Source organism: Lissotriton helveticus, chromosome 11 (assembly GCF_964261635.1).
Source record: "Lissotriton helveticus chromosome 11, aLisHel1.1, whole genome shotgun sequence".
Classification (NCBI taxonomy): Eukaryota; Metazoa; Chordata; class Amphibia; order Caudata; family Salamandridae; genus Lissotriton; species Lissotriton helveticus.
The window spans coordinates 699,726,699-699,753,464 of NC_136072.1; the positions used below are offsets into that span (position 1 = coordinate 699,726,699).

The 26,766-nt window shown below is 44.8% G+C and overlaps 1 protein-coding gene across 1 annotated transcript in view; it reads left to right on the forward strand.

Moving 5' to 3' along the window:
• The first annotated feature begins 1,313 nt into the window (after nt 1-1,313).
• LOC144790872 (uncharacterized) overlaps nt 1,314-26,766 on the forward strand; it is a 99,995-nt gene continuing 74,542 nt past the window's right edge. The window contains exons 1-4 of the mRNA XM_078665528.1: nt 1,314-1,887; nt 2,158-2,532; nt 25,768-25,909; nt 26,213-26,278. Coding sequence (XP_078521654.1) covers nt 1,482-1,887; nt 2,158-2,532; nt 25,768-25,909; nt 26,213-26,278 — 989 coding nt within the window. The 5' untranslated portion in view covers nt 1,314-1,481. The remainder of the gene's footprint in view (nt 1,888-2,157; nt 2,533-25,767; nt 25,910-26,212; nt 26,279-26,766) is intronic.

The following is a 26,766-nucleotide window of genomic DNA, read 5'->3' on the forward strand; positions in this document are numbered from 1 at the left end:
GCCCTTCATGCCATGTGAGTCGTACATACAAGCGCCAAATACGTTGCTGCGCAGCATCAAGGAGCACGCTGGGGACGTGACATGCTGGGGGCGTGACATGCTGGGGGCGTGAGAAACACTGGGGGCGTGTGTCCGGCCTTCATGCCATGTGAACGCAATTGCGCCGCATCCAGGGGCACGCTGGGGGCGTGAGAAATGATGGGGTGTGTGCTACGTTCCGCCCTACATGCCATGTGGGTCATACATTAATCAGAAGATCGTCTGCTGTGGCCGTGTGCTGGGGGTGTGACAAACGCGTTCACCTGGAGGCCTGGTAAGTAACAATACTGCAGCCTCTCCTGCGCGCTGTTACTGAACTCCCTCATTCAGCGAAATTACACGCGCCTACTACCATCAACCAGGGCTCTAGCCGGGCTCAGGCGGCGGATCAGTACACTAATTACATGCGCCTGATAACATCAACCAGGGCTGCAGCTGGGTCTCAAGCGGGGGAACACGCGCCTGCTAACATCAAACAGGCCTGCATCTGGGCCTCCTGCGGGGGAACACGCAAATGAGCCTGTCTGCGGGGACAATTACTGCAGCCTCTCCTACTCGCTGTCACTCAACTCTCTCATTAAACGGATTTACCTGCGGCTGATAACTCTCTCATTCAACGACATTACACGCGCCTGCTTACATCAACCAGGGCTGTAGCCGGGCTCAGGCGGCGGATCACTACACCATTTACACGCGCCTGCTAACATCAACCAGGGCTGCAGCTGGGCCTTCTCCGTCCCTATTCTAATGAAACAAAAAATTTTGTCTACCACGAGATTTTAAAATAAATTGCCCTTGCCAAATACACACATTACACACATTCTATTTCGTACCCGGACAACGTCGGGACGGGCTGCTAGTGAGTACTAAAGTGGTAGGATGACCCAGTCCCTATACACCAAGAGCCTATAATCCTGCACATAGGGCCAGATGTAGGTAAATCCATTTTACCGATTTTTAAATACCGAATTTTACCGATTTTTACAGATTCGGTATTTAAAAATCGGAAAATGATATGTAGGTAAAAAATCGGAAAAATATACCGAATCGGTAAAAATCGGTAACGGGTGATCTGTATTTACCGATCGGTATTACCGATCGGTATTTGCCGATCGGTATTACAGATCGGTATTTCAAATGCATTCCTATGGGCCAAAAGTCCCATAGGAATGCATTGGAAATACCGATCTGTAATACCGATCGGCAAATACCGATCGGTAATACCGATCGGTAAATACAGATCGGTATTACAAACAAACGTGCAGCAAACAAAAGTGAAACTGAACACAACAGCCAATCAGGTGCAACCACCCTCCCCCTTCCTCCCAGGAAGTGCCTGCCCAGCCAGGTGCAACTCATTAGAAAGTTCTGGAGACAGGCAGAGCAGAGCACACAGAGAGAGGAGCAGGGAGAGAGTTGTTTGTGTTGAAAACCCAGGAATAATGTCAAGCAGCAGTGAGAGAAAGAGAAAAATTAAGTTCAGCAACACTGAGCTTGAACTCCTAGTCGAGGAGGTGGTCAAGGTGCACACCCAACTATTTGGGAAGCTCTCCCTCACCATGGCTGAGTCAGCTAAGCGAAAGCTGTGGCTGCACATAGTGGAAAGGGTAAATGCAGTGGGAGTCACCAGCAGGAGCATGGAGGATTTAAAGAAAAGATTCTATGACCTCAGGAGCCAAACCAAGAGGAAGCTTGCAGAGCTGCATAAACAGGCTGGTGTCACTGGAGGAGGCAGGAATCCAGCACCCCCCCTGACTGAGCTGGAGGAGTTGGTGGCGTCTACCATCGAGCCAGACAGTGTGGTGGGACTGGGAGCAGTGGACAGCTCAGCCCGAGCCAAATCAAAAGGTAAGATGCATGCGCAGCACAACACCCCATACCAAGCAGCATCCCTTAAACCTCTGAGCACAGGCCAAGCCCAGTCCAGTACTGCTAGCACTATACAGGAGCAATGCATAATGGGAAATGTAGTCTGCTAATATTAGACCATGTATAACTGAACAGACATCAGCAAGGCAGTGAAAGTATTGCAGAATCATGAAAGTTAAATGTGAAAGATTTATTTATAGTCACTGTGACACAGTAACAATCAATGTACATACGCTTATTTACACCTAGGGGCACCATCAGCCAAGCAAGGCACATCGACACCAGGGACTGCAGCAGCGAGGGAGGAGAGTGAGGAGGCAGGGCCAAGCCATGAGCAACCATCGCAAGATGAGGAGGACACAAGTGGCATTGCACAGGAGGAGGAGACAGGCCTCACCCCCGACCTTCCACACTCCCCACACCTGTCACAATCACCTGCATTGGTATTCTCACCGGAGACTTCCCCAGTAATGCAACAGGCTGCACCTGCAACACCACCAGCCAGGAGGCGACTCGTGGCCACACTGCCCTTGATGGAGGCAGCATTAGATCAGGCTGAGCAAACTCCACCTATGCCTCATGCTGCACTGCAGGCAAACACTGATGAAGACACCATGCCAAGACGTCGCCGCATGCACAGCACTGCAGGAGGCACTGGAGAAGGCACTGTCTTCCGGGGGCTGGAGGGAAGCATGGTGCGCATCCAGCGCATGCAGGGCAGATCCATCCAGGCCTGCCACCGGCAATTCCGTGCTCTCAATCAAACTGTAGGAGAGATGGGGAAGGGCATTACTGATATAGCCAATTGCAGCAGGGACATGGTAAAATCAAATGACAACCTAGTTGCTGGTATTACGTCTGCTATCACGCAGCTGTGCGATAAGATGGACCACATAGAGAATACAAGGCGCAGGGACACCCGCGCTACCAACAGGGCGCTGAATCGCCTTGCCACTGCCACTGCACAGCTATGCAGGAGAGGAAACAATATGCAGGAAAGCCTAACACAAAATACAGCAGAGGTCACAAGGGGCATAGCCAAAATAACCAGTGCCCTAGAGGCAATGATGATCAGTAATGCTGCTCACAATCCTGCCCTGGATGTGGCTGAAGGGGAGGACAGTAGTAGCCGCAGCAGCTTGGGTAGTGCTGTGGTGCCTGCTCGTAGGGGCCGGAGGCGCACAGCTGAGCCTTCAAGCCTGGAGGAAGGCAGTGGGGATACTCCCAGTGTGTCTGGGAAGCGGCAGAGAAAGTGACTTTAAAAGTTTGGGTGAAGTAACCCTGGACATGTTGTCCCCACCGTTGTACATGTTAATTTGTTGCACCTAAGTGCTGTAAGTTCGTGCCAACAGATAAATACTTTACTTCCATTCACAACCTGTCTGTGTGTCATTACTTACTCAGAAATAGTTGGCTGTTATTTCCTCACGCCTGTATCTCCCATCACTTGGTGTTGTGACTCCAGCAGGTTGTATGTCAGGCACGGCATTGTCGTCATCATGGTCCTCGTACTCCTCCAACTCCACCTCTGTACCCTTTTTGACAGCCAAGTTGTGCAACATGGCACAGGCAGCTATGATTTTGCAGCATGTTATGGGGGTATACTGCCTTGCGCCTCCACTCTTGTGAAGGCATCTAAATCGGCTCTTCCAGATGCCAAATGTCCGTTCAACCACATTCCTTGTACTTTTATGTGCCCGGTTATACCTCCTTTGGCTGGGTGTGGAGGGGTTGAGGTAGGGAGTGAGAATAAAAGAACGTAGGGCATATGCACTGTCTCCTAAAAGGGAAATGGGAGTACATTAGTCACATGTATACTTGTAAGTCTCACTGCAATATGTGTGAATGCTGTCGCAGACTCTGTCTTACCTAGGAGGTATCCTTCGCCAAATTCCCCTGCTGACAGCCGTTCATAGATGCCGCTGTTCTGAAATATATAGGAGTCATGTGTACTTCCAGGGAATTTAGCTACAAGGTCTGTGATAACGTACTTTGCATTGCAAATCACCTGGACGTTGATGGTGTGGCTTGACTTCCTATTGCGGTAAATGTATTCGGTGGCAGCAGGGGGACAAATGGGGATGTGTGTCCCATCAATGCATCCGATGATATGGGGAAATCTTGCCATCTGGTAAAAGTCTGATTTTGTTTGTACCAGTTCAGCATGGGTGGATGGAAATGAAATATAATGCTCCATCCTGTGCAACATGGCGTCAAGGAATCTGTGGAAGAACCTTGAGAGGCTGCTCTGGGTCACCCCTCCCGCCACAGCAACCACGCTCTGGTAGCTCCCTGACGCCAGCAGGTGGAGGCTGCACAGCACCTGCACATGTGCTGGTATTGCATGTGCCCTTGGGGTGGGGTGCTCCAACAGTGGTTTAAGGTCCCTGATGAGCTCCATGATGGTTACTGGAGCCAACCTGTACCTTTGTACTATCTCCTCCTCTGTCAGCATCAACAGGGTGACCCTCTGCCTGTAGACCTGCTCCTGTCTCAGCCATTCCCTCTCTCCTTCCTCCCGTAGCCGTAGACGTCTTGCTATTACATAGAATGCCGCCATTGTGCAAACTGAATTGCATTTTGGGTCCTTTTTTATAGGCTGCACCTGGTTACCACCTGATTTGAATCCATGGTAAATTCCGACTCTCAAATACCGATTTTGAGGCAAAATCGGTATTTCTGGGCCTCCCTACATCTCGATTTTCAATTTTACCTACTTTTATTTACCGATCTGTAACATTTCCGATCGGTAACAATACCGATCTGTGACATTACCGATCGGTAACATTTCCGATCGGTAACTTTACCGATCGGTGACATTACCGATAGGTAAATTTACCGATAGGTAACATTACCGATCGGTGACATTACCGATAGGTAACATTACCGATAGGTAACATTACCGATAGGTAACATTCAATTATCGGTATTTTACTGCTCGGTAATCATACCGATCGGTATAATTACCGAATCAGCCTATTTTTGGTCACCTACATATCGAACGCTCACTACCGATCGGAAACGGACGGAAATCGGTATTTTCGGCCGATTCCGATCGGTAATAGCCTACCTACATCTGGCCCTTTGTTCTGTTCAGTATGGGTATGTCTGCAGTAAGGAGCTGGACACTGCTTTCTTATCCTAAGAACAGAATTCTCATTGCATCCATATCCTCAATGGGTTACAGATGTATGTATCTGTGCCACAGTTAGCAGCCAAATGCTGCTTGGATTATTTCTTAGTATAAGAAAAAATGCAAACAACATCAAGCTTATCACAGAGATTTCTGTGCCCCAGGAAGAAGCTGGATGTTGTGTGGACTTTTTCTTAGGCTAAAAATAAATCCACACAGCAAATAGTACCTTACTGTTGCACAGACCGATATGTGGGTGCCCCATGACCAAGTGCTCATTGTACTTTTTCTAAGACTAAGCAAAACTATACACACAATCTAGCTCCTCGCTAGAGTGCCAAAATGTGTGCCTGTGCATCAGTAAGGAGGCAGATGCTGTGTGGATTTTTTCTTAAGCTGAGAAAAGACCCAAACAGTGCCAAGATCCTTGCTGGGCAACAAACATGCTTCTGTTAGGTAATCTATCTGTGCTTACGTTTAGTGAGAGGCCTTTGATTCTGTTCACGAAAAAAGTTGTAAACTAAGGGCTGAGATTCAAATCTTCATCTAAACTTAGTTTTACAGGCTTTTCTAACAGATAGGCAATACCAAGGAGTAGGCCTGGAAACACCTCAAATCTCTGTGGCATTTTCAAACTTCCAAAGGAAACCACAACTTGGTACACCCACTTTCCACCCTTTAAATAGGATTTACTACTGTGGATTTCTCTGCAGTCTTGGCGGAGAAATTCACAACAGTAAAATATTTTGTGTATACTTGAAATGCCCTTGAGAATTCTAGGCAGGCATAAGAAAGTTAAATACAGTTGTAAACATATGTTTATGACTAAATTCACTTTTGTGACTTGGTCCAATTCTATGGTTTTCAGTTACCTTCAGGGGATTTGGGGAACTTATATTCGCTTGAGTCACGATTCTGCCATCATTAGAAATGTTTGTCAATAATTTATTTAGGTAGAACAGCTTACTGGTAAACACAACTAGACAATCAATGATTGGTGAGTAAGGAGTGGTGAAGTGACTGAAACATAAATATACACCACAGGAATCGTTCTGTGGCAGTAATTTTGTGAAAGCTTTAAAATATCAAAATAGTGGCTACCTAAATACTGTATGCATTTATCCCTCGGAAAAAATGTTTACTTTTCTTTCATTTTTCATACATGTTGATTTATGTTAAAAATACAGTGCCAGATTATTTCTTAATTATCACATTTCTAACACTAACTGCTATATAAAATAAATAGGTCCTGCCCCTAGAGAAAAACAAAACTGCTGTGTCATCTACAGCAACCATTTTATGATAAAGTTTTACTTTCTCTCATGCCTGCCATACTTTCTTGCCATGCAACATGGACAGAATTACGGATGAACCAGCCACGAGCTGAAATCTTTAACCATAATTACTTTGTGAGGGAATGCGATATTTCTTTTCACAACATCTTACTTGTTCCTATGATTAGTGATATTAAGTGACATTTCTTATAATTTCTCCGTTCCCATTACTGTAACCTTAAATCAACTTACCCCAGTGCTCAATTTCGTCAGCATTACCCATTTCCATTTCCAAAAAGCTTTATTCTACGTATAAAATCATAAAAGCACAAACATACACGTAAGTCCTTTCGCATGGTATCTATGAACAAATCATATATACACTCTAGTCGAATTCGATACATAACCCCTTACTTGAGGGAAAAACAGAAACCTAAAATCTATGTACAAGGCTAAAATGTTGTTAAAAGTTGATATACTAAACGCTTTATAAACATACTACAATACAAGCTACCAATAATACCAATTAGGTGTAAGGGAGCAGAAGGGTATACAAAAAATCATCAATGCCTGAAAATAAAAACGCTAATGGACAGAAACTTCATCAAGGGACCTTGCTCTTATCGCCCACACCAACCCCAGATATTTAGCCATGGCTATAGTGATTGCTTCAGTGGTGTCTCTTCTTAAGATTCTTTCCACCTTGTGCGCCCTTCTTGTTCCCAAGAGTTTGCAAATGGGAGTCAACCAGGCACGGTGAGGAGCTTTATACCCAATGCATTCGAACAGTACATGGGCCGTTGACTCTTTTCCAAACCCGCACACCGGACACAGGTCATTTCTAGGTATAGACCATTTACTAGTAAACACTCTTAGCGGCAGGGTGTCCACCCTGAACTGGAAATATAATTTCCGCTCGAAGGGTGTTGTGATGAAGTTCCAATATTGCTCCAGCCCAGGAGTCAGTTTACAATCCAGGGAAAGCCCTGTAAGGGTAGAGGCCTCACAGCTTCTCTCTATGTTGGTCTGGGCCATTTCCCAATATTAGACTTTCAATACCTTTTTTGTGGGAACATTTTTGTTTTTGGGATCATCCCACAGAGAACTCATGCCCATTTTTGTTACAGTTGTTCTAAGAGGTCTAAGCCATTGTATTTGGTGCAGTGAATCCACCCTTATTACATCTAGGAAGCCAGCCGCGTACTCTGCAAGTTCTGGAGTAGACCAGAGTCTACACCAGTACAAGATGGGACGTAGTTTGGCAATTTCTGCGATTGACTTTCTCCCAAGGTCATTCAATAATGGTTGTGTTGGGGTACTCTCGGGCAGGCTGGTTATGTTTCTGAGGAACTTATTTTCTGAGATAGTAAGTTTAGATAAGTTCCCATAACCCCAGAGTTCAGCACCATATAAGGCTGAGCTGATGACTTTCAGATTGTAAATCTCCATAGCAGGGCTAATTATCTATGTATAGGAAGTAATGTATTCTTTTTGTAGCACCCCAGCCAGTTTTTGATGTTTTAGGGAAGCTATATCGACCTGATGTGACCAATTGAATCCCTCCTGGACACTCACCCCATAATATGTAAACTCCTTGACCTGATGCAGCAAGGCGTTATTTAACCTAATGCCCCCCTTAAAGGCCCTGTGTGGATGAAAGGCCATCAGTTTTGTTTTGGACATGTTGACCTCCATTCCTCGACTAGCACAAAACTTCTCGAAGATTGTTAGTGCCCACTGAAGACCACTTGGTGTTTTGGAAAGGATCAACGTGTCATCCGCAAACATTAATATGGGGACTTTTTCACCTGCTAATATCGGTGCATCTGTGGGGGTTAACCTCATACAGTTCACTATCCCATTGATGTACAAGGAGAATAGGGTTGGGCCAGTACACATCCTTGCCGGACTCCCTTCTCAATTGGAAGAAATTCCGTGACTTCACCCTGCTTTCCCCATCGGATCTTAGCCTTATTATCCTCATGTGGCCTGATGATGAGTGTCAGCAAGTCAAGTGGTAGCCCCATTTCATGTAATGACTGCCAACGTTTGTCAGGCGGTACAAGGTCAAATGCTGACCTAAGGTCTACAAAGACTGAGTACAAACTGCCCTTCCCCAGGTTAACCGTTTTCCAGCACAGCAAAATAAACCTAAACACTTGGTCGATTGTGCTGGTAAGGGCACGGAACCCTGCTTGAAAGGGTGATAAGATGCAGTATTCATTGATCCAATCTTGCACTCTATTGAGCACCAATCTGCCTGTCACCTTTTGTAAAGTGTCAATAAGGCTGATCGGCCTATAATTCCCTGGGCATGATTTGTCCCCTTTCTTAAAAACAGGGATAATCTCTGCCCGTGTCCAGGATTCTGGAACCGGCGCGCCCTGGCCAATAGCATTTGACAGTAAGTGGATGTGTTTGCTCCATCTCACTTTATCATAAATTAATATATCCCCCGGTATTCCATCTAAACCCAGAGCCTTCCCAGCCATAATTGATTTCAGGGCCACCTCAACATCTGCCTTACTGAAGACTGCATCCTTGAAGAATTGCTTTACAATTCTACCCTCAGTTTCGTGCTCACCTACTGCATATTGTGGTTTAAAATGGTTGTCCCACTCCATTTGAGAGACATGGTTTGGGGGCTGGGCCGCCTGCCCTCCTCTATCCCATTTGTGAACATTCCGGAACTGCTTGGGATTCCTGCTAGCCCTCCCTCAGCTCATCCCACCTCTTACTGTCCCAGTCCCTTTTTGCCTTAAACTGCGCCCTCCGGTATATGGCCCTTGCTGCTCGTACTACCGCGAGGACACCTTGTTTTATAGCTACCCCTAGGTCTGCACAAGCCTTTCTGCAATCTAGGTTAAACCATCCCTGTATTATGGGTGTTGCAACAATATTTGATTCACCCCTTTACCTAAACTGCTTAAGCAATCTACCAATAAATTTGTCATGTATGCAGGTGGATCGCTTTAAATCTATCGGATTAGTTACGCTGGCCTGTAAATCACTAGTGGCCTGATCTAACTCTTTATTGATCCTGGCTAGTGATAGCGGTAATTCTTTTACCTTAGCCCATTTTAATAGCCTTAAATATTTCGATGGAACAACATCAGCGGTGATATAACTGTCTGGCTTAACCACTGGGGCTTTGAGGTGTGAAAGGTCCAGATCCACACATAGAGGGTTATGGTCACCCTCTAATCTAGCCTGAATCCTCATTTCCCTCACTTCATGCCAAAGTGATAAGCTAACCAGTACATAATATATCCTGCTGGAGCTATAGCCATTGTTGAATGTGTAAGCTCCCAATTTGTCAGACTCTGTGCGGCCATTGAAAACCCGTAGTCCCTTTTCCATGCATATATAATTCATTTGAATCACAGCGTCTGACCATCTTTTTATTGGGTCTAACTCCAGCTTTGGGATACCCCACTTTAGATCTTCCTCAATAAACGGGTTACCCCCTCACTCAGCAATGGCTCAAATGTCGCATTAAAATCCCCAGCGACAATATTATTTGCGTCTGTATGGCTACCCTCAAGAAGGTCATCAAGAGCCGCTAAAACTCCTGACTTTTTTCCCCTGGAGCCTCGCTCATAAATATTATATATTTGTGTGATCCCACTAGTACCTCTAGACAGTCTAACGGCCTGGATATCCTGACTATGGGTAGGGAGAACTTGAATATTTAACCCTACATCTTGCTTCACCCACATTGTTAGGCCCCCTGATGGTCTCCCTTTAGGGCCTTTAACGGCCCGGATGTAAAAGTGTAGATAACCTAGGCGATAGAGGGGGGCTTCTGCCCAGGTCTCTTGGAACACACAGATCTCAAATTCCTAATTAAAATGGATGTATTTATTTATAAGCGAGTCCTCACTTTCTGGTCTTCTTGTGTCATCTAACTTTGGTACATTTACCATAAGGATTTTTAGAGTATTAAGTATTTCCGTCAGATAGTGGACTGGGAGCATATTTCTATGTTCAGCCTCTTGCTGGGTAGGTTGTGGAGCTATGTTCAAATTATGCCATACCGGGGCCCTCATCTGATCTGCTATAAAAGTGATTTTAATTTGGCTGTTGGGTAAATTTGGAATGGGTCAGAGCTTTGATAACAACCCCGTGTTCCCTGACCCATGTCTTACTAAATTAGATAAGGCCCCATCACCCTGACTTTTTTCTACATGAGGGGCAGTAGTTGGTAAAGCCCTGGGTGTTACCTGCGTGGGTATAATTGCGCCCTGTCGGTGACCCGGGCCTCCTATTTTTCTTGACTCTCCGGAAAGCATGGGGGATAGTGTCAGTGATTTTACCAGCTATATCAATCCCTCTATCTGACCTCTTATTAAGCCCATTTCTTGCCTTAGCAGAGTAACTTGCTGAAGCAACTCTTGATGTTCTTTTATTGGAACTGTCCCCATAGCCTTTCCCTGCTCAAGAGGGGTTGGTAGTTCCTGTGTTACCTGTAGCCCATCTTCTTTACTGCTTTTGGTATCGGCTATGTCCACCAGTGGGAGGAATCTGTTAGTACAATGCACCATTGTGGTAATGTGACCTGTCTTAACTATACCCCCTTCGGCTGTTTCGCCTCCAGCAGTAGTTTTGACCACATTCTTTTTGAGGGTTTTCTGGAACATTACTGAGATGGTGAGAGTAGTTAATTTAACAACAGGGGACAACCTGGGGGAATCGGGTCACCAATAGATTGCAACAAGGGTTCCAGCTCTAGTATGCCCTCACACTCCTCAATCAGGGTGTCTATCCGATCTAGGACGCAGTTGCTTCCTGCATGCAATTGTAACTTCCTCGCCTTCCTGCCCTTTCTACCACGGTTTAAGCTATTTCCTCCAGCCTCCCCACCGCCTTCTTTGCCGTCAGGCAACTTCCTTTTACCCATAGCTATTAGGCAGTATGGCCTCTTCTCACAATCAGTGCTAAGTGCCTGCTAGTTACCTCAAACATATGCTACCATACATACATACACTATCTCCTATAAAACATCACTAAAAGAGAAAGAATTTTTAAAAAAAGGGGAAGAGAACCTTTCACCCTAAATAAAAGGCCAGCTATTACTTCCAGATAAGGACACCAAAGGCTTTACAATCAGTCCCAAACAGGAAAGTATAACTGTACCTTTGGGGTGTAATTTGTCTCTAAGTGTTCTCAAGCACGGGTCACCGTCCCAAACAGCAAACGATAGGGGGGCGGCCGTGCCCTGCCTCTTCCTGGCAATGACAGGCAAGCATGGTCCCGGGCTTTGCCTGGGCATGGCCAGCACTGCGGGTTGCCGGCCGCAGTTTTATACGCCTCCTGGCACGCTGCACTGGCGCTGGTGCTGCTGGACGCTGTAGTCCCCTTCGCGGCAAACAGACTGGTGGGACAGGCTGGAAGTGATGACTCTCCCGCACTGCAGGACGCCGGCTGTAGTTTTATGCGCCTCCTAGCACGCTGCACAGGCACTGGTGCTGCTGGACGCTGTAGTGCCCCTTGCGGCAAACAGACTGGTGGGACAGGCTGGACGTGATGACTATCCCGCGCTGCGGGACGCCAGTCAGTTTTATGCACCTCTTGGCACGCTGCACTGGTGCTGGTGCTGCAGGACGCTGTAGTCCCCCTCGCGGCAAACAGACTGGAGGGACAGGCTGGACGCGCTGCCTCTCAGCTTTACCCAAATTCCTACTCCCTGGCCAGGTTCCATTTGCCCACTACCAATTGGCACAATCCCTCATTTCATCGTGCCCAACTTGAGGAAAAACATGATGATGTTCTCTAAGGCTGGCCAACCCTTTCTACAATTCTGGCTTATTCACAGGCCTATGTAAAATATTCTCTTGCATGGAGATGTCGCGCCACATCTACTCTCCGCTTGTGTCAGCCTACCATTCCTTACATACTCATTCCTGCACAAATGTGTATGCTGAGCTTTGAGTAGTTCTTTGGGGTTCACCAAGTGAAAAATTGGCAAACAGAGTGCAGACATGTTGGTGACATGATTTGGAGGTCTCTCCACATCTTACAAGTGACTACACTTCCTTACCCTAAAAGCTTCTCCTCTTGTAAAATCTTTAATTCACATCTCTGAAACCACCGAGAAAACATGAGAATGGTTGCTTGTTTAGCAAAACCAGTTAGCTTGCATATACAACCAGTGTGCCATTAATTCATCCAAGTAATAAGATAGATTACTAACATTGAAACTATCAAACCAAGACTGCCAGAACTATTCATTCTGCCTGAAGACAACTGGTCATCTGCCCCAAATGTTATCCTCAAGGGGACATCTGTTGTGAAACCATAATTTCTACTTTGATTTGTACTTGGCCAATGCCTAGCCTTCTGGGGGCATGTACACCTCCTCACTGCCTAATTTCCCCACCTTTCTGGGAGCAAATGTGCCTGGTGGCATGGCTGTTTCCTCCTTTGAGAGGCAGCCCGGATGCATATCGGAGGTGGTGTAAACTTTGAAGCTTACTGCCTCGATGTGTCACTTCACTACCCATTCTGTCTGGTAGTGAGGTGTCACCTCCTTCCTGAGAAGGTCTTTGTTTCTGACTCCTAGGGGTGTTCACACCTCCTAGCAGGGGGTCAAATTCCTGTCTTGCTGGCAGCAACTGCAGACTGTCAACAAGGGCAGAGGAAAGGCTGGGGCAAAAAGGTGGGCAACTGCTCTACAAAACTCCCTTGACCCTGTTCCCCCGAAATACTTTAAAGAAATTGAGCACCCCCAGAGAGACCTATTGTGGAATGGTGGACCGTGTATTGCCCTGAATAAACTCTTACTGAAATAGTATGATGGTGGCATCAGTCTCCCAGATATCAAGAAATATTACTGGGCTGCACACCTTGCAGTTATCAATCATTGCACATATTGAGGCATTATCGACCCTGGCTACCAGATGGACAGGTGGCTCCTCCCGGGAGGGAATTTTATTATATCACTTTATTCCAAGACCGCCTGGTCTAGACTGACAGGCCCCACCGGCCACTCAGTCATGGTATGGCATGTTGCAAATAGATCATTTGGATGGGAACATAAGCTGACACTCGCCAACCTCCTGTGTGACTAGGCACAACTGGGTAATCTGTGGACATCAAAGGGATTTCATAAGTGGGATTTAATTGGCATCTCACAAATGAAAGACATTTGGGAAAAGGGAGGGAGTGAAACCCTCTGCCACTCTCCAGAGCCAGCATGACCTAGCCGACACTGAGATTTTCCGCTACAGACAGATTAGTCATGCACTAAATTCCACCATCCCAAAAAACACACCCCTCCCAGAGTCGTCCCCGTTAGAGGATAGAATTCTAGATGGCCACATCCCAGATAAGACTATTGCATTAATTTACAATAAATTGATAAAAAACATGGAAAAACCCCTCACAGTGCTGCGGCAGAGGTGGGTGGCGGATGGCATAGAAATAGATGACGAGGAATGGCAGGAGGTGATATCCTCCCTCCGGGTAGTGGCCATTCCAGCCCGACTACGACTAGTTCAGCTAAAGATGCTACATCGGGTATGCATGACCGGGCCCCGGTCGCTGCTAATGAGGAGAGCAGACTCAGGCGAATGCCGCAGAAGATGTAGACAAATCGGTCCATTTATGGACATTATATGGGAATGTAACCTCATTCATGCATACTAGGGGGAGGTACATACAGTAATGAGCGAGGTCCTTGCTGTTGACATTTTCCCTGAGGCGCACAGATGCTTGTTGAATATTTGGGAGCCGACTGATCTTAACACTCATCTTACGCAGTGGGCTACTTTGGGATTGCTATAAGGAATATTGCGCAGGCCTGGGGAGCAGCAACTCCCCCCACCCTGGAGGTTTGGGAAATAAGTATGGTCTGGTGTATGTTTAGAGAAAAGATAGTGCACACTGCCCGAGTCTGTCCCAAAAAGTGGTCCCGCATATGGTCACCGTGGAACTCATATCGTGGAGAAATCTGTGCCCTCCCACAGAGTCCTGAACTGGAGGGTTTACTACCGCCCTGAATGACCCACACTGTGTACAACGTGAAGAGAAACTGCCTCTATTTCTCATGCCTGTAAAGATTCTAAGCTGATTTGCTGATTGCTTGTATGTCGATGTTTGTTTTTTTGTTTTTTTTTGTTTGAATATGTTTATTGCATTTTGTCATTATACAACAGTACACATATGCAGTGATAGTAAAATAAAAGGTGCTGTTACTTGAGGTATGGAGTCCTAATTCTCGTGGACCATCCCACCCTCATGGAGGTATGGCAGGAGAGAGCAAACTAAACAAGTGCACAGGTAAACAGCATTACAAAGTCGTATAGCACCAGCTGTTGTGTGATACATTCATGGTCAGTAGTGGCCGTGCCCAATGTTGGTGCAAATAACTTCTATAGTGCAACTGCATATCCTAGAAACATTCCTCATAGCGTTCAAAGTATATTATGACCGGAAAAACAGATCAGTTGTTGATATGGGCAATATAGTACACATTCAATTAGCTTTATTTGAAAAAGAAAATCCTACTACTACTAACTATAAAGAACAATTCCAGAAATATGGAAAACCATAAACCAGGTGGTGTCTAACCGTGTGCTCGTGTGTGTGTGTGGAGCCGGTGGTGCGGTGGGGAGCATGAGTCGAATGTGACATGTCATCGGTAATGCAGTAATCGTAGGAGCCTGCACGGGTGCAGTAGGGTGCAACGAAAGGAGGAGAGAAGGAGAGGGGGGGAGGGGAAAGGGGGGGAAGGGTGGGGGAGGTTGGGAGCGAAAAGAGTTCTAGGGGGCGTCGTTAGAGTGTACCGAGGAAACGCTCACGTAATACTATTCTGCAGACACACCTGGTGGTAAGCCACCAGGACACCATCCCACTCCAGCGCAATAGGGTACATCTGGAGCCCTGCCGTTTCCTCCCGGTGCAGTGCTACACTCTCAGCCCTCGCCCAGTTATCCAGTGAGTGCCGCCACTGCACCGTTTGGGGGGGGAGACTATGCTTCCAACGCTTGGTAATGAGACGTTTCGCCGTAATCAGCCCTAGGTCCCAGAATCGTGCCTGGACTCTCGTCTGCTATATGTCGATGTTTGTTAATAAAAAGATTTATAAAAAAAAAAAAAGGTGGCCAACTTCTAAGGTAGCTACCTGTTGCATATCCTATCAAACCGGACATGGTAATCATGGTAGGTTTGATGAGACAAGTGGTTTGATACCAAACATGACCATTTTTAGTGGAACTGTTAGACCTGGCATCCTTGGCATGGTTTCCACTAACTTTTTCCATTCTGACCTCCCGTTTTTGACTGCTTGCTGACATCGTTTTTGCTGGTTTTAGGACTCTGAGCATTTTACCGCTGCTAACCAGTGCTAAAGTGCATGTGCTCTTTATCTTAAACATGGTAACATTAGGTCACCCACAGTTGGTATGTTTAATTTACTTATAAGTCCCTAGTAAAGAACACTACATGTGCCCAGGGCCTACAGCGCTGCTTGTGCCATCCACATAGGCAGCCCTTTAAACATGTCTCAGGATTGCCACTGCAGAGCCTGTGTGTGCAGTTTTAAACTGCAATGGCGTTCTGGCAAGTTAACCTACTTATCAGGTCCAACCCTTCCTTTTTATTATGCATAGGTCACCCCTAAGGTAGTCCCTAGAGGGTTAACATGTTCATACTTAAATCATTTGGTGCCTGCCTGTCTCTGAAATAAACATCTGGGTGGGTTACAGCCAGCTTCCTGCATTCCCCCAGACAACCACACAGGTTGAAGGGTAAGTGTACCTGAGTGGTCATCTGCATGTTGATGGGTCTGCCTGAGCAGAACGAGGGGGAGGAGCTGACACTTCTACCTGAAAAGGTTGTGTCCTGTCCCCACACGAAGGGTTGCATAGCCCCATGTAGTGAATCTGGAGCTAGGCAGGGAAGGGCTGGGTCTTGTGCACTACAAAGGCTTTTCTTCGAATTCTCCCTACTTAAAAGGCTAACAATGGGTAAAAGGACTGGACCTCTGACACCATGTACTCAGAACACTGCTGGAACTAAGGACATTCTGCCAGGAAGAAGAGGTGATGTGCTGTAGGAGGGACTGCCAGTTTGCTAACTGCTTTCTCGTATATGTCCATACCTTTAATATAATGTGCCCTACCTCCTGAGCTCAGGAGGTCTAGCTTAAGGGGGACTGACATATATTGAAAATAATGCTGTGACCTTGCCACGCATAGTGAGGCCAAAGTTGAGTTTGATCAGTTTGCAGTGTTCATGCAGTCTGTAATGCAGGACTGTTGTCATCAGTTTACTTGATTCTCTCAGGGTGGTACAGTCAGTGCTTCAGGCCTTGATGATTCCTTTAACTTCCATGCCACGGGTACCAGTGGTACAACTTACCAGGGACTTAGAAGGGGATAAAGTCCTCGACATTTGGGGTTGCCAATTCACATGAGTCATATTTAGGGAGAGAACACTGGAACTGGGGCCTGGTTAGAAGGCTCCAGTGCACTTTTAGAGTCATAACCATCAGCACTGGGGAAAAACGTGTCGGTATGACATACAAAAAGGGCACTTTCCTACATACTGTATTTATATTGTATTTTCAGTTTAAGAATTCCGTGCATGGATGTTTTTTGTTGATAATAAATCTGACAAGTTTCTGTAAGAGATGCCTGCATCTCTTTTGACGTTCCCGTCTACATTGTTCTTACTCCTTTTCTGGTAAAAACAGTACTTTATAAAAATATTAAGTAAAATGAAGTAAATATTTCTGTCAGAAAGAAGAAAGTATATTGCCTAAAGTTAAATCCACAAACGAGGTGATGTGAAAGCTTGTACCAGTGAAATTTACATGCAGTAGTTGGTCAAAGTTGTACATGAAACGCTTTTTTGAAAGGCGCAAACAATAAAATCAGCAAAATCAGAGTACAGGAGAATTATTAATTAATTTCAGAACGCTTTTGCTTTAACTACATTGTTGATAAGCATGTCTAGCATTCTGCAAAAAAGTACATTGACAAACTCGCAAATCTACAACAGCTTTAGCTGTCTGTCGCAAACAGCTTTGTAAACAATAATTTAGCATATACTTGGGGTTTGATTTGTGTCTGTCTTTTGCCTGTGATTGGATGGATTTCTTGTCTATTTCAATTGACCATTCGTGAGTCAATAGCTCTCCTCCCTAGTCTTGTGCATTCCCCACCTGTGGAGCACTTGGGTTTCACTCTGATTTTTGATTGGTTTTGTGCATCCTTTTTTTGCTGCTGTTACGTAACTACTTTTAGGTCTAGTGTTAGAAAAGATATTTTGATTTTACTATAAATATATGCATTGTATACTTTCTTTGGGGTCTTCCGGCCTGCCTTCTTCATGCATTGGTCTGTTATGGATCACTGACACAACATCGACAGACAAAATATTGAGAGGACAAAATATAGAAGTAAAAATATCAACTGCAAAAATATCGACTTCCTATCTTCAAACAGGTAAGTACAAAAATATCGACTCCAAAATATCGAGTGTAAAAAATTATAGACTGTCAAAATATCGATTTTTTTAAATGTCTTAAAAGTAAATTAAAAGTAATATAATAATAAATTAAATTAATTTAAACATATTTAAAATACTTAAATAAACGTAAAATTTAGAAATAATTAATGTAACTAAAAAATATATATATATTTTAAATACATAAATATATATATACATATTATTTACAAAACATATACAATAATTTTAACGTAGGATAGCGTAGGGGTAAAAATGACTATTCCCACTCCAAAGAGTGCAACAGTAGGGAAAGCATTGGATAGCGTAGGGGTAAAAATTGCTATTCCAACTCCAGCGAGTGCAACAGTAGGGAAAGCGTTGGATAGCGTAGGGGTAAAAATTACTATTCCCACTCCAGCGAGTGCAACAGTAGGGAAAGCGTTGGGTAGCGTAGGGGTAAAAATTACTATTCCACCTCCAGCGAGTGCAACAGTAGGAAAAGTGTTGGATAGCGTAGGGTTAAAAATTACTATTCCCACTCCAGCAAGTGCAACAGTAGGAAAAGCGTTGGATAGCATATGGGTAAAATTTACTATTCCCACTCCAAAGAGTGCAACAGTAGGGAAAGCGTTGGATAGCGTAGTGGTAAAAATTACTATTTCCACTCCAGCGAGTGCAACAGTAGTGAAAGCATTGGATCCCGTTGTGGTAAAAATTACTATTCCAACTCCAGCAAGTGCAATAGTAGGGAAAGTGTTGGATAGCGTAGGGGTAAAAATTACTATTCCCACTCCAGCGAATGCAACAGTAGGGAAAGCGTTGGATAGCGTAGGGGTAAAAATTACTATTCCCACTCCGAAGAGTGCAACAGTAGGGAAAGCGTTGGATAGCGTAGGGGTAAAAATTACTATTCCCAATCCAGCGAGTGCAACAGTAGGGAAAGCGTTGGATAGCGTAGTGGTAAAAATGACTATTCCCACTCCAGCGCGTGCAACAGGAGGGACAGCGTTGGATAGCGTAGGGGTAAAAATTACTATTCCAACTCCAGCAAGTGCAACAGTAGGGAAAGTGTTGGATAGCGTAGGGGTAAAAATTACTATTCCCACTCCACCGAATGCAACAGTAGGGAAAGCGTTGGATAGCGTTGGGGTAAAAATTACTATTTCCTCTCCAAAGAGTGCAACAGTAGGGAAAGCGTTGGATAGCATAGGGGTAAAAATTACTATTTCCACTCCAGCGATTGCAACAGTAGGGAAAGCGTTGGATAGCGTAGGGCTACAAATTACTATTCCCACTCCAGAGAGTGCAACAGTAGGGAAAGCGTTAGATAGCATATGGGTAAAAATTACTATTCCCACTCCAAAGAGTGCAACAGTAGGGAAAGCGTTGGATAGCGTAGGGTTAAAAATTACTATTCCCACTCCAAAGAGTGCAACAGTAGGGAGAGCGTTGGATACCGTAGGGGTAATAATTACTATTCCCACTCCAGCGAATGCAACAGTAGAGAAAGCGTTGGATAGCGTATGTGTAAAAATTACTATTCCCACTCCAGTGAGTGCAACAGTAGGGAAAGCGTTGGATAGCGTAGGGGTAAAAATTACTATTCCAACTCCAGAGAGTGCAACAGTAGGGAAAGCGTTGGATAGCATGGGGCTAAATTTTAATATCCCCACTCTAGTGAAAATAAATCAATATAAATCACATCATTATAAATTAAACAATTAATACATTTTAATTACCTCCTAGTAATTAATTAATTACCAATTAAAAATTAATTAACAATTTATTTAAAATAAATACCAATTACTTAATTATCATGTTTAATTAATTATATTAAATTACTCCCACCCTATTCCCCTATAAACCCGCATCCCGCTACTAAAAATAAAATAATATTATTCACATAATTATCAATTAATCAAATAATAAAATGTAATTATCAATTAACAATTTATTAATTACCAATTAAAAATTAATTGACAATTTATTTAAAATAAATACCAATCAATTAATTAATTAACATATTTAATTACTTATAATTAAATTACTTCCCACCCTATTCCCCTATAAACCCACAACCCGCTAAAGAAAATAAAATATTATTCACATAATTGTGAATTAAACAATTAATTAAAATTAATTCTCAATTAACAATTAATTAATGTTCAATTAAAAATTAATGACCAATGAATTCAAAATAAATACCAATTAATTAATTAACATATTTAATTAATTATACTTAAATTACTTCCCACCCTATTCCCCTATAAACCCACAACCCACTACAGAAATTAAATTACTTAAATTAACAATTAATCAAGTACAATTAATAACAATTACATTTTAATTAATTACCAATTAATAATTAATTACCAATTAATTCTAAATGAATAACAATAAATAAATTAACATATTTAATTAATTATAATTAAATTACTTCCCACCCTATTCCCCATAGACCCACAACCCGCTACAGATTTATATTACACAAAAAATAAAAATTAATATTAACTTACCCTAAATCGATATTTTTGTTGTCTATATTATGTCTAGTCGATATTATGTCCATTCTACATTTTTGATTCAATATTATGTCCATTCTATTCAATATTAAAATTTTCTAGTCGATATTTTGGTAGTCTATATTATGTATAGTCGATATTATGTCCATTCTATATTTTTTACTCGATATTATGTCTAGTCGAAATTAAAAACTCGATATTTTGACTCTACACCATCTGTTATTGAGTCAGTCACAGTTTGCTTGCTCCAACTAAAACATATAGCATGAGGCAGTGGTTTGTCCACTGCAGCCATGGCTAAGTTCACTGTGAGTGATGACATTCTGCCGTTTGACAAACAGCAAATCCACACATAAAGTATTTCTCCTAAGCGAGATGGCAGTGTCTTATTTTTTAGATCAAAATATGTTTACTGTTTGCCAATAATTATTTTGTTTAGATTATTGAGAGCTCAGTTACTTCCTCAACAGCAAAGTTTAGCCAAAAACCATGACAAAACAAACAAATCAAGCATTGCAAAGCCAAAAGGCTGACAGCCTATGCTACACCTATTGGCTTTGTCAATACTTGTTCCATGTCAGAGGTTCCCAGTTCATTAGGGTTTTAGCACTCTATTGAAGCACATGGCTTTCCTCTCTCTTGCCCTGTACTCTAGATCCTTTTATTTTCTAAAGGAAGCAGGATAAAGATGGCTCTCAAAGTTTCCACAGCCTCCTCATCCTTCAGAGATGATTAGTCCACATGTCTGTTGGATCCCCATACACATGCGATGTACTCAACCAAACAAAGAGGAGGGTCTCAGGCTTGCATGCTTGAGATGTCATAGAGGGAGCATGCAGCCAAATAAATTAACAAAACTCACAGTGTAGACTCCCGCTTCAGAATCAATATGGTGTATGTCAGCTTGCAGGAGGATGATATTCAGTTGGCTATTTGCTCCGGGTATACCCACCTTACAATGTACAAAATTATTGATAATGAACTCATACGGGTTTTCAGGCTCATCAATTTGTGTTAAACGGTGAGTCAGTCCAAAGAGTTCAGAATACATATACCTAGGCCATGTTGCAAGCTAGGGAAAAGGCACCACCCACTTCCAACTTCGTTTGTAATACCCGTGTCTATGTACAGGGTGCCTTGTGAAACTTCCTTGCCCAAGGAAAGGTTCTTAGATTGAAAGGTGCCGATAGAAACTATTTGGGTCCTTTCATTAATAATGTTTTATAACCAATGAAGGGCTGTTCCCTGGATACCTATCTTGTGGAGACGTTGAATCATGATGAGACAGTATCAAATGCCACTGACAGGTCAAGAAGTAGTAGTATTGCTGGAGTTCTAGCATCTATAGCTTGTCTGATAGAATCTACTACTGCTAGAAAGGCAGTTTCAGTAATATGGAAAGCTCTGAAGTCAAATTGTGGAGGATCCATAAGATGAAGGTTCTCTTAATAAGAGGAAAGTTGTTTATTCACATATTACTCCAGAACTTTGCCTTACAAAGGAAAAAAAAGAAATAGGGTGGTAGTTATCTGGCTCATTTGAATCTGCATTCGTTTTTTTTTAAATGGGAGTAACCTGTCAGATTTCTACTCCTGAGGAACAGCAACTAGGGTATGTGATCGGTTGCACAATGATGTAATGGTAGGCTTGAGAAGAGTGGGTATCCTGCGTGTCTTTGATGTGTTACAAATCTATCTTCTCTAACTATTCATGAGGCAGTGTTGTTTAAGCACATTGATGATGCTGGCCACCAGTGTCAAGTGACTCCCCCCTTCTATTTAAGTTTGCCCTGACTTTTGATTCAGAGTTTTCCAGAAGTCTGAATCAGAAATCCTTTCTTAGGTTTTGTTTGAGCTAAGATGCCTCCTGAACATAGGGTCACGTTTGCTGTGAATGTGGAGGGCTGCAGCACATTTGCTGTTTGCAGTTTTCTTCTGAGCAGGGTATTTTCCAACAATATTGTTAAAGCAGATATGGTGACAAACATGATCCTATGAGAGGGAAATAGAGACACCAGGTAAGTGTGCAACGAAAGACATTTAAGTGAATGCTGAGAAGACAAGACCGTGCACAGAGGGGAGGTTAGGTAAATAGATTGATGCTGTTAAGAGATAGGCAGAGTTTAGGGTATAATCAGATGGACAGACAGGTAGAATACATATGTTGTCATAGATAGCTGGCAAGGCATGGGAGGCAAATGACTGAGCTCCTACGACAGTGGGCTCCCGAGGAAGGGAGCCCTCCTGCAACACGAGCAACATCCTGCAGCACAGTTACCCCACTGGCATTCAATATAATTAATGAAGTCCTCCATGATGACTCCGAGCAGCAGCAACCCCCTCTGCATGATTAATGGACAACAAACAGCAATCAAGCTAACCTCTGTGAGCTGCTCGTGTGCAGCACCCAACCACTGGCGTAACGAAAATTGAGGGGGCCTCCCTGCAAGGTATGTAGAGGGGCCCCCTCCGGGCTCAATTAGGAGCTCCCTGGACAGAGTGCAGTACCGAGGGGGACTCCTGGAGCTTCAGCCCCCCCCGCACCGCTGCGGGGGCCTGTGTTACACCCCTGTACCCAACATGGATGCGATCAGCAGCCCTGTGTTCGGCATGGTGGCTGTAGTGTCCTGCAGGACACGTTCTAGTGTTTGGCAGGCTTTGATATTCCCAGCCACTCCCTTGAGAGCTGGGCACACTTACACCTCCACCCATCCATCACTAGTGTCACGAGTGACATAGCCCCGCTAATAAAAGGGCCCGGTGCACATGCTCGTGTCCAGTTACTGTACTATACCATCTGGTGTCTGTGTCCTTGATTACCATCATGCGGACCACCCGATAGTGGAGCTGTGGACGGTGACAGGTGCTAGCATTAGCCTCCCCGTGCAGTGACCCTCATTGGGAAACAAGTGCAGCATCTCATGGGAGTCCCTAGAAGGGTGGTGGACCTGGGACCCAAGGTGCTGGGGAAAGGGGGAGAGATGTTAATGTCTGACCCTCCCTGAAGGGGACCCCGACAGTGAGGAGCTGGCTGGGGCCCTGCAGCGGATGTAGCGAGCGGTCAGCACCATTGGATCTCCATGCTCAGTGAGGTAGTGAACCAGAGAAGGAGTTTTTGGCCTTGCCCCCTACCACCATTGGGTGCCTGCAGGGAATAGCAGCCCTCTGCTGAAACATAAGAGTGAGACCTACACCTGCGGCTAAAGCCCCAGCGATGCGGTGCCCAATCAGTGTACTGTGCAGTACAGCCAGAGGCAATAGGGGCCAGTGAGAGGTGCTCCCCTGGAGCGATGGCAGCTGGGGTCTGAAAGTCCATGAGGGAGGACAGATGAAGTGTCCCTGCCTCCCAATGTGATCCTTGTGACTTTATTGGGGGTCGGCATGCCTGCCGGAGGGACACCAGAAGTGACCATTTCCCATTTGGAGCCTGAGGGTTCTGCTAGGGACTGTTGTGAGGCCAACACTACTGATACAGAGGCCCTGGAGCACAAGGTGGTGTGTGCACCAACTTCAACTTCCCCCCTGTACGTTGAACCAAAGCCTCAGGTCTAGGTGCACCCTACGAGATCTGAGTCATAACCTGCCTTGGGGGGTGGGTCGGATACTTGATAACTGCTGAGCCATTGGTGGGAGGATGGACTTCTAACCACTGCAGGAAACCTGGTGCAACATGGAGGTGCCTGCAGTAGGTGCGAGTTTAAAAGAGGAGGTTTAATTTCTGTCTTTTTTTGAGCCATAAGCCGAGACACCAGAGGAAGCAGGCTGAGGGGAGCCCTCACCACCTCCATCTCTCACAGCGATACAGAGGAAGGCCCTTCAGACACCAGCAGGCACTCTACTCCCACATAAGATTCCATTGTCCTGGCTATTAAGGACACTAGGGAGGCTCTGGAGAATAAAATTAGCACAGTGGTGGCAAATCTGAGCATCCTAAGTAATGACCATTGATGGCTGGAAAAGCGCTTCACGAAAACTGAGCAGACTGTTGGTGATGTTCAACCAGCAGTGGGAATCCTCACGTCCCAAATGGTAGAAATGATGGGGAGGATACACACCCTGCAAAATAGTGCAGAGCACATTCAAACAATATCCACATAGTGTGCTTGCTTGGACACCCCCTCGTACTTGTGTCCCCAGCAGGCGCCTTAGGAGTGAGAACTTGGAGGACCAGGTGTTGCACAAGACTATTGTGGATGCAATAGGCAAATATTTCATGGAGAATGCAGGCACCCCAGCATCTACTAATTTTAAGACTGTCATTCCTGGACACTGCATAGCTTAGGCGGGTGGAGTATGGAGATCACTGCTTGTGGAAGTACAGGTTCAGGAAGATGCACTTAGGTCATTGGAGCGCTGCAACCAATCAAAAAAAGGAGGCCCCCTGACTAAAATGAAGGATAGAATAACAGGGGGAATAAACCAGGAAATTCTTCAAAGAAAAATTCTCTACCGATCTTTTTTTAAGTTATGCACATAATCACCGATGTTATCACACAAGAGACAGAGCAAAAAACAAATAATATAAGTACAAATGTAAGTGAACCACAGAGGAAGAAGGAAATATATCAAAATATTTTTATTAAATGGATAAGATAATTAGAGAATCAAAACATAATAAATCAAGATATCAATAGCATCCCACCACTCATTCATTCATATTACAGGGAAACCATCTCAAAAATTCAAATTTTTCTTATGAGATTTCATTGGAGAGCTGCAGACACACCGATCCCTCGGTGCACCGCTCCTTGATGTCAGAGAAGGAGAAGCTTGCTGTCCTTGTGGAGAGGTTCCGCTGCTTTGACTATTGGGAATATGTGGTCAGGGCCCATACTGAGTAAGACAAGGTGGGAGCATTACTAGCTTTCCTTGCCAACCCTGCTAAACAGGGATAGCAGATCCTGGGAATAATGGCTGGAGACAGGGACTAGATTTATGACGCTGTTGGTATTAAGAGCCCGTTCCATGAATATGACTCTGCCCTACATGCACCCCACCTCCTGGCAGATGCCGACTTTGTCACTTAAATCAATGGAGGAGTTGGGTGCAGAGATCTCGCAGGAGGAGATCGTTAATGGGATTGAAATTATGGCCCGAGTAGAGCCCCGGGGTTGGACGAACTACTGGTGGAGTTCTATGCCATGTATGTTGCCCAGCTAGCCCCCCATCTTGGGGAGGTATATCAAAAGGCAAGTGAAACCTGGGTCCTGCTGCCTACTGCAAAGGAGGCACTGATTGTCCCTCCCCTCAAACTAGGTCACCCCATCAGGAGTTGACATCGAACAGGCCAGTGACAATGATCAATTTCAAATACAAGCGGGAAGATTTACAATCCCCTTGCGCCGCTTTTGCGTCACTTTTCCCATGTTCTAAGGGACTCAAAAGTGGCGCAAGGGGATTGTAAATCTGCCCCAAGGTCTTTAGCTGGGTGGTGGCCATGACATTACTGCTCCATATGCATCATCTTATTGATGTAGATCAAATGGGCTTCATCCTGGAACGGAACACAGCGATGAACATCAGTCGTTTGACTATAATAATGCCAGCTGCAGCTCTGGTTAATGAGTTAGCTGCAGTAATGTCCCTGGATATCGAAAAAGCATTCAATAGTCTGGACTGGTAGTATCTGTATGCAGTGCTGTGCTGCGTTGGACTAGGAGAGGGGTTAATGGGTTGGGTTGGACTGTTATACCCAGACCCTACTGCGAGGGTTAAGACGGGGGGCATAATATTGGAATCCTACAGTACAGAATGGGGTACGCTCTAGGGTTGTCCCATGTCCCTGCTTCTCTTTCCCATTGCGGTGGAGACCCTGGTGTGCAGGCCACAGGACGGCACCTGTTACAAACGTTTCACATTCTGGGGAAGTATGCACCATGTCGCATTCTATGCTCATGACTTGTTATTTTTGCTTGACCACAGGGTGGATGTTCCCCGGGCTACCTCCTGGGAAGATTTTGGGGCTCTCTCGGGCCTGAGCATAAACTGGTAAGAAGACTATCATGTTCCCGGTACAGGAGAGGACATTAGGACCGTTTTTCCCATACGGGTCTTCAATGTAAAAATACCCCCTTTCGATATCTTCGTGTCCAGTTCTACCAAACAGAGGCTGCTTTATTGGATGGTTTTCTGGGCAAAGTGATTACAGCACTTCGAGGGTCAGTTATTTTCTGGAAGAATCTCCCCATCTCTGTGAGGGGCATTGTAACAGTAGCCAAAATGATAGCTCTTCCTAGGATACTAAATTATTTCACTAGCCTTCCCATCGGAGTCCATAGTAGCAAATTTGATGAGACCCACTCCATGCTTACAGATCTAATCTGGGAGATGGGTAGATGCTAGGTAGCCTTTGCAAAACTTCAAAACCCCATGCAGGATGGTATCTTAGTGGCTTACGACTTTGAGGCATGGTATCTGGCAGCCGAGCTGCAGTAGGTCAATAGATTGGTGGACAGCAGAGCAAGGAGCGGCCCACT